Source organism: Porites lutea, chromosome 1, assembly GCF_958299795.1.
Source record: "Porites lutea chromosome 1, jaPorLute2.1, whole genome shotgun sequence".
Taxonomy (NCBI): Eukaryota; Metazoa; Cnidaria; class Anthozoa; order Scleractinia; family Poritidae; genus Porites; species Porites lutea.
Genome location: NC_133201.1, coordinates 21,203,798 through 21,213,270, shown reverse-complemented (window position 1 = coordinate 21,213,270; position 9,473 = coordinate 21,203,798). Strand labels below are relative to the sequence as shown.

Sequence of the window (9,473 nt, the reverse complement as noted above, 5' to 3'; positions counted from 1 at the left end):
CAGTACTTCGACAGTACAAAGCCAGTCACCATCCAAGTTGATGCATCCATGCGTGGTCTTGGTGCGACTCTCTTTCAAGACAAAGGCCCTATTGAATACAGAAGCAAACTCCTCACTGCAACTGAAACCCGTTATTCAAACATTGAAAGAGAAATGCTTGCTATTGTACATGGCCTCGAGAAGTTTCACTACTATGCATATGGCCGACACGTCATTGTTGAGACAGACCACAAGCCGTTAGAGGCGATTTTCAGGAAACATCTCTCGTCCTCTCCGCCACGCATCGCAAGAATGCTGCTTAGGATTCAAAAGTATGATGCGGAAATAAAGTATGTGCCAGGAAAGAATGTTCCACTGGCTGACGCACTGTCTCGAATCAGCCCCCTCCCAGGTGACACAATTGAAGGGCTTGATGTCTCCGTCCATGAACTCCACCTCCACCTGAATGCCACCCCAACAAGGATCAATGAAATTAAAGAGGAAACAACTAAAGATGAACTTCTCCTCTCACTCCGTGCATTTATCACGCAAGGTTGGCCCGATACAAGATCGGAATGCCCAGCACACCTTCATGCATACTGGAATTATTGCGATGAACTAACCGTCGCAGATGGCATAATTCTGAAGGGAACACGTATCATTATCCCTAAACGCCTACAACCCGCCGTATTGCAGCAGCTGCACTACGCACACCAGGGCGCAGAAAGGTGCAAACTCCGTGCCAAGGGATCAGTGTTCTGGGCCAATATAAACCGGGACATTGAAGAAATGGTAAAAGGCTGTGCTCCATGCCAACATAACCAAAACATGAACGTGAAGGAGCCCCTCATGCCCCACGATGTTCCACAAAAACCTTGGCACACCCTTGGTTCTGACTTGTTCTTTTGGAACAACTCGCCCTATTTGCTAGTATCTGATTACTACAGCAAGTTTCCCCTAGTGAGGAAGTTGAACAATATCCGATCAGACACAACAATTGCCAACCTGAAATCCATATTTGAAGAGCATGGCATTCCAAGCAAACTCGTCACTGGCAATGACGTTCAGTTCACCTCCGCCATATTCCAGGAGTTTAGCAGTAGCTATGGATTTGTCCACACAACCACTAGCCCATATTTCCCACAGGCTAATGGTTTTATCGAGAGAACAGTGCAAACGGTAAAGAACCTTTTGCAAAAGTGCAAGGAATCTGGTGCAGATCCTCATCTCGCTATGCTATGCCTGCGAAGCACCCCTCTTGATCACAGCATTTCGTCGCCAGCAGAACTCTTAAATTCAAGAGTTTACCAAGCAAACCTTCCAACAATATCTAAACCAAGCCTCTCCCTGTCAGCAGACGGAGATACCAACTCCAAACTCCAAACAAGGCTGGAAAAGCAACAGTTGCAATACGACAAAACCTCCAAGCCTCTCCCCGCAGTACACCCTGGAGACCCCATGCGTGTCTTCAATCCCCACAGCCACAAGTGGGAACCAGGTGTTGTTAGACGCAACATGCAGACGCCTCGCTCGCATCTCGTCGACATGGCAAATGGCAGTGTCCGCCAGCGTAACCGCCGCCATATCCGCCCTACAGGGGAACCCATAACGTTGCAGAACAGCAGCGACGTTGAAGCTGCAGAGCCCCCACTAGCACCACCTCACCAAGTGCACTATCTAATGAAAGCACCCCTACAAGCGAACAGACCACACCAACATCCCTGGCACCTAGCCCGGCAACCACACCAGGTTCCTTGACCGGAAAAGCTACCGGTACACTGCGTCGTTCCACCAGGGTGATCAAACCCCCTGTCAAGTTGAACCTATAAACTGAACTCAAAACTGATTTCTTACCAAGTTATTGTTGCAGTTTAGGATCACGAACATTTACATGGACAGTGAACATTGCTTAATTTTCTTTTTTTTTTGTTTGATTTCGTTAGCTTCTATTGTGCGTATTTTGTTTTACAAGTTGTCCTCCTCCCTCCTTATTTGGAAAGAAGGGGGATGTCATAGTTTGTCACGCAACTCAATGTACTTGCGCATGCGCGCACATGTCATGTCCTTCGGCATGCTTGATTCATAAATAAAAATCTTGCAACGTTGCTGATGCGAACTACAACAGAACTTACAATCATTGAGGCCTTTGGAGATAAAATCCCCCGTCTTGTGGATGTGGAGATCTTGACGTCTGTCCACAGTAAACTTGTAAAGCCAACTCTGGCTCCCGGGCAGGAAGGCATCAATGGAGTCATTCTTCATCGACTTTTCAAGACCAAGCCGATTTACGTCAGACCGAGCCAGCAATTATTGCCCAGTTTCATGCAGGTGAGAACTCAAAATTCCTCAATAAATGTTGTATGGATATAAACAGCACCCTCTCCCCCCCACATACCCCGCCTCCATTCCCCTCTCCCACATTCAGATGTGAAAAATGAGTTTGCCTTATTAAAATTACTCTTTCACTTTGTTTAGGAAGATGAAGAGGTAGAAGATGAAGAGAAAGAGCAAGAACAATCAGGTACATGTAAAAATAGATTGACTTATTTTACTGTAGGTTTGGTGAGCAGATTTTGAGGCTGGTTGCCCTGGGCAAAAGGGTGAAAGTGTGTGGTGTGACCACAGCTATTGATCATTGTCTAGCATACTTTTAAGTCATTTACTGGTACTTATTTTATGGTAGGAAATCAATCAGCACAACATCGGCCAAGTCAGTCGTGCCCCACCCAGCTGCAGCAATCCCAACCAATTGAAAGCCATCTTTTGCAGCCAAATAATGATCAAGGTAACTCTTTCCATAAAATAGCCCAATTTCAATACCTTAAAATTCTGACTTGTCTCCAAGACTCAGTAAAGTGTAACAATTCAAAAGGAAATGAATATCATGTATTTCCACAAGCCTCATAGTCAAGTGAGAATTTTAATACATGTACATTGAAATAGGCCTATTTAAATTGCATCTTGTTTGCAATAAGAAAAATTAGAATTTGTTAATCTTTCTTCAAAGCACCTGTCTGTGGAAATTATATTTACTATCATTTACTATCATTCATGGATGATTCTTATTATTTCTTATTATAACAATAAAATATGTTATATATCAATATTTATTATTATCATCATTTATTGCATTTAACAAAGAGATGCACTTGCAGAGAAATTTTTGATTCTGGTAGTCATGTTATAACCAAATGTAAAGAAACCTTGAAAATATAGGCGATACACGAGATTTGAACCCATATCCACTGGTCAACCCAACAGTCCACCTATCTGTAGCTATTTACCTGCAAATATTCTTGAACTCCATCAAATGCTTATTTACTGAAATGTGATTCTAATATTTGTTTGTGTATGTTCTCAGATGCAGATGCACTGTTAGAAAAACCAGTGTTTTCCTCATCTGATCAAATGCCTGGGCCATCTGTCGTCGACCTTGCCACCAATGATGCTGAAGACACTCAAATAAAGAATGACGAACAAGTTGCAAGGTCATTACAGGAAGCATTCAACAGAGACTTTGACAGGGAAACCAGCCATTTGCTCGGATCTGTTGATTGTTCAACTATAGATGATGAGGCTGGCGTACTTAAAGTGCTAGAAGAGAAGGTGATAAGGGAAAAAGAGTCCTTGTTCCTTGTAGTAAGAAGAGGCGCACCATTAGAGAGAGTTCTTAACCTCTGGCGAAGAGAATCCCGCAAAATTTCTCCAGAACATGAACTTAGAATCAAGTTCCTTGGAGAGCAAGGAATTGATTCCGGTGCATTGACTAAGGAATTCCTCACCTTGACAATTGCAGATATTGGAAAAAAGTTCTTTCCCAATGGCATCCCAGTACACTCCACAAATGATGTCCAAAATGGAAATTTTAAAGCATGTGGAGAAATAGCAGCAACAAGCTTAGCCCAAGGCGGGCCACCACCACGCTTTTTAGCAGAATGTGTCTATAATACTTTGGTTCTGGAAAGTGACATTGACTTCACAAGTGTCAGTCCTGAACAACACCTGACTTCAACTGAACAAGAACTACTGCACCACATACAAAGCAATGTCATGGATTATCAAGATACCATTATTGAACATGGGTACACAGGGGTGATCGATAAAGAACACTTGCACTCCATAACTGCCTCAATTAATGTCAGTATGCTGAGCAGGAGGACCCTTTGCCTCAAGGAGTTCAAAAAGGGGTTGCAACTTTATGGGTTGTCAGGTCTTATTTCCAGATATTCACAAGTTACTTGAGGTCTGTTTGTTATGGGACAGCAGCAGAAAGTGGATGCTAACTACCTCGTCTCCTTGATGGCACCTCAATTCTCTCCAGAAGGGTCCTCGCGACGACTGAAAGAAGAGGAAATTATGGACAATTTTCAAGACTTCCTAATCAGCCTTGAGGACGAGGTTATAACAGGCTCTACAGAAGCTATAGCCTGTAATACAGATGATGATGCAGACCAATGCACCAATAATGATCAGGAGATTGAAACCTTTAGCATCCCAGACCTGACACCAGCAGGAGTACTTGGTTGGCTGACGGGACAGAAACATAGGGACATTGGGAAAACAGACCGTGCAATCACTGTCAAGTTTGACCATGAATGTTTGATTCGCAACCCAGATCACAGGCTGTGCTTCCCTTATGTGGGGGCCTGTGGACAAACAATCACTTTTCCTGTTTGCCACATGGCAGGTTTCGACAAATTTAAAGAAATCTTCCTATTAGCTTTCTGTAAAGGCCAATCATTTGCCATGCGCTAAAGGTTAGCTGAAAATAACCCTTCGAGTCTTACTGTTTAAAGTTATGACCATGAGTAGTTGTGATTGTTTATGACTGTGAACTGTTCATCAGATGAGATTAATAAGGACTCCTTTATGTTAAAGATTTTGTGATTAATTAATAATCACATTAAGAAACTTCTGTTTTAAGGTTATGGAAAACCACTTTAGTGTTCCAGTTTTCTATTCACTTGTCGTTCCTATTCTAGTCTGTGAAACACTAAGTTACATGTTCACATGCATGATTAATAAGTAACGTCCTGATGATCTATCAAGAAAAATGTGAGCTGTTAACCAGATGAGATTAAGGATTCCCTTGATGTTAAAATATTTATGATCTGTTAATACTCATGTTGTACAGTTTATGAAAAACTACCTTTAGTGTTCCTGTTTTTTTACTGCCATTCATTTATTATTATTATAAAGGAAATAAAGGGAGATGTAAAGATTCGAACCCACGACCCTCTGTGTTGTAGGTCGGCTGCTCTAACCTCTGAGCTACTGAGGACTTGTTGGCGCGCAAGGGTCATTTCTGTGGGTTGGACTTGTGAACCGCATCACGCAGTCACGCTGTGCTCAGAGGTTAGAGCATCTGATCTAGAACACGGAGGGTAGTGGGTTCGACTCCCACCTGGGGCTCAGATTTTTTCTGTGTCCTCTTATGGTTTATTCTCTACATCTCCCTTTATTTCCTTTACAATAATATCAGTGGCATAGGTTGGTTGGTTGGACATTCATTTGTTGTTGTTCTATTTCTAGTCTTGGAAGCACTAAGTTATATGACTGTGTTCATATGGATGATTTTGCAACTTCCTATATGATTGTAAAGTGATTAATTTATAATGAATCACAAAGAATTGTTTGTAACTACAGATTTTGTAAGAACTGCATAACAATAGTTATGTTGCAATAAAAATTTTATATTATTGCCATGTATTGATTGTAGTTTGTTTTATAAGGCCTTTGTCAATAGCATGGTGACTACCATAATGCACATGTATGAATTCCCTTGAAATTATTTCCTTTGGCTTTTTCATTTCTTGAGGGACTGGTTATAAAACCGTGTAAACTTAAAAGCTAGAAAGGTGCTGCAATTTATTATGATATTACCACAACGTGCACAATCTTTATTTGTTTTACCATCACATGCTATGGCAGAAACGTTTCTATTGATAGTTTCAAAACACATCTTAAAATCTATTGTGGTTTGTGCGTGGTGTATTGAAAAAAATAACACCAACAAAAACATGAGAAATACATTTTGGGCTGCATACCTATCACCCTCTATTAAACCAATACTGACCATGTCACCAACAAGCAGAGAAGGGGATAGTTCAAAAAGGGTTGCCTGGAAAAAAGCCCCAAGTGACTTCTGATAAATTGCTAGATTCTCCTTCCAAATTGCCTTATATTCTGCTGAAACACAGCGAGAATTTGGCATTGCATCAAGTAACTGAGGACCTTATTCCACGCACCCCTTCCACCTGCACCCTTGATCATACAACAAAATAACAAAATGTGAACTGAGAACTTGTACTGGTGGTATAACTTAAATTGTAAGTCTGTTTCTTTCTCCAATTAATATGTGCTGCTCCAAAGGCCACAGGGCAAGAAATTGGGATGACATCTCCTTGGGAAGGTGGGGGGGGGGGGGAGTTTCAAGAAGTGAAGCTTTCGATAATCCTCACAGTATTAACAAAATGATCAATGCCATTGTTTCCATCATCAGAAATGGGATCCACATTGCGCTCTAATTCCTGAAGTTGCTGTTCAGAAAGCTGGAGGTGTGATTCTGGCACAACGACATTATTGTTGGTTTCAATGTCAGAGATAGGGCCATCATTGTCAATACCATATGTCTGCCAATTTATGATGCTGGATTTATCTGGAGCAGTAAGCATTGCACTGTACCACAGTGCCAAAGGTGATTGATGACCTGCTGTCCTGATCCCATGATAATTCCATTGCCTTGTGAATTCTTCTACAGATGCATTGATCCTTGGTAAGTATACATATTGCAAAGCCAACAAGTGCAGTTCATCAAGTGAATCCAAGGTACCAGTGTTCTCAAGGAACTGGAATAAATCCTTGTAAAGTGCGGAGCTAACTCTGTTAACTTCTGCCCACAACCTCTCAATGCGTTGGTTATGCACACTGCGGCCAGCAATAAAACTGCCTCTATCTGACCCCCTGTTGGTAATCATGTATCTTGCTACATCAACGTTTTCCATCCCCTGATCACCTCGAACCCTGGAAGGGAGACCAAACGCTTGTACTCCCTGCTCAAAATATTGGAGAACAGTATTTGCTTTGTTATTTCTGCAGCACTTTAGATAAACAATGGCTCTACTGTATCCATCAATGCACCCATGGATAATAAATCTCCATGAAATAAGTTTATGGTTCGAGTCAATGTGCCACAAATGATTTGGACCAGACACGTTGTAGGTCCTTCGACAGATTGCGTACGTTCTCCTCACAGCTCTCCCAATACCATCTATCCGTTTCAAACTTTCTCTGATTCTGGACCTTTGAACATTTATTCCCCTCCCTTTCAGACTGCCTCTAACATAGGATTCCCCACTATATGGTGTTAAATTTAGGGTTTGTTGTATTTGCCTGTCTAATTCCTCGTCAGCGATTTCTGTGAAACTGTTATCGATTCCGAATTGTACCCTTCTTCGGTAAAGTGTTTGCTCAGAGACTCCTAAACACGTTGCTATGCTTCGCCAGTTCATTCCAGTCTCACGAAGCTGCTCTATCAGCTCCTTCGTAATGTTATAGGCTGGTCTTCCTCCTGTACTTCTGCAATATGTGACAGACCTCTCCTCTCTTTCACGGGAGCTTGACGTAATCAGAATGTTAGAGAGATGTCTCAATAATACAGCTAAGGAATCTACCAAAACTCCAAACAAATCTCCCAATGATGAATCACCTGCAACACTTTGTGACAGCAATATAGCGACAAGTACCCTTGTATGTTCGTCAAGCCTTCTTTCACAGATTTCTAATCCTACTAGGTCACAAGCATTATAAACTGTAACAGTTCTATCGATGGTGTTGCTTAGAGAAATCAGAAACTCTCTTACAGCGTCCAAGCTTAACTGATTGGCCATCCTGTCGGCCATTTTGTTTGATCAACGCAGAACGTGAACCGCTGAACGGTGCTTACTCGCTGGCTCGAGAAAACCTAATCGATAATCTCGAACGGTGATTAAAATTCTCACACATTGATTACAGAAGCTCGAAAGGTTGGTTGGAACTCATACCACTTTTGTCATGTTTGGCTTTCATGTTGCTGCATCGCTCTTTTTCGAATGGTGATTTCTCATTCTCGTATAGTAATTTCCAGATCTCACAAATCGATTACATTCTCGAATGGTGATTTCTCATTCTCGTATAGTGCCTTTTCATTCTCGAATTATGATTTCTAATTCTCGTATAGTGATTTCCCAACCTCATACACAGATTACTGAAACTCGATAGATGATTTAAAACTCATACCACTTTTGTCATGTTTGGCTTGCCATAGATTGGCAAAGGAAATTGGTTTCATATTATCAACACGGTGAAACTCAGTTCAATTGACTCACATGTCCTAAAATGAACTTAAATGTAAATTTAAGTTACTCAAAAAAGGCACATAAGGCTAATGGAAACATCACTGTCTAATCCTGTTTATTTGTCAATATTTATTGCCTGGAGGATAATAATAAAAACAAAACTTTCTATCATGCTCAGTTTTTATACCTTTAATTCCTACATCAAAAAAATAACTAATAATATACTAATTTTTGGTTAGAAATATTTCTTATAAATTGTAATAATTATGATAGTAAATGACATAGTGGCCAATTTACAATTTCCACTTATTAGGGAATACCAAGTTACAGAAAAGCAATCTAGCACTCAATGTCAGTGAAAAGACAAAGTAAATAAACAACTTTGAAAAATACAAGCATGTTTATGGGAAAAAATAATGCTAACTGACTGCTTCTTTCAAAGTGGCTGAGCAGCTTTCTGAACTGAAGGTCCACACATCAGACTAGATAGAGCTGCCCTTTATTTTTGACCTTATTGCAGATGTATGAATATTATGAATCGAAGCTCAAATAAACAAACCTACTCAAATTTTATAGGTTTAGTTCAACTCTCAAGTCATTATAAATTAACTGGAAACTTAATTGCTTCCAACTTGTAGTATACATTGCATGCATATCGGAAACTTATGCTATTTCTTATCCTATTTTATTTAACATTGGTCTTGACAAGTCTGCCACAGCCTACTAGCGCCCGACCTATCCAATGGAACAAAACTGAACAAAAAACCAATCGAACTGACCAATCGTTTGATTGGGTTCGGCAATCGAACAAAATCGAACACCTATTTTGCTGTGAGTTCGATTTTTGAACCAATCGAACCAACATAATCGAACAAAATCGAACAAAATCGAACTAATCCAATGCAATTGTCTCTTGACGCCTCAAACTGAGTAAAACACATGGAATATAATCATTGTCAGCTTTTATTGAGTAAACAGGAACTGAACATCATACTGCAAGAATGTCAATGTTCGAACAAAACAAAACAAATAAAAGGCAATTTCGATGACTGTTAAGGTACTGTGACTGTTAAAAGGAAATGCTTCTCAACAGAGAAAAATCGCATCATTTCAACAACAGCAACACAGGGAGTTGTGTTTAAAATTAGTATTATAATA

The 9,473-nt window shown here is 40.6% G+C and overlaps 1 protein-coding gene across 1 annotated transcript; it reads right to left on the bottom strand.

Annotated features, from left to right (window-relative positions):
* Positions 1-5,873: 5,873 nt before the first annotated feature.
* LOC140946646 (uncharacterized) lies at positions 5,874-7,754 on the bottom strand. The gene has a single exon (XM_073395760.1). The coding sequence runs from the start codon at positions 7,488-7,490 to the stop codon at positions 6,411-6,413; it is 1,080 nt and encodes a 359-aa protein (XP_073251861.1). The 5' UTR covers positions 7,491-7,754; the 3' UTR covers positions 5,874-6,410.
* Between the last annotated feature and the right edge of the window lie 1,719 nt (positions 7,755-9,473).

Coding starts and splice junctions, on each gene's coding strand:
- LOC140946646 (XM_073395760.1), bottom strand. CDS start 7,490: ATGAACTGGCGAAGCATAGCAACGTGTTTAGGAGTCTCTGAGCAAACA.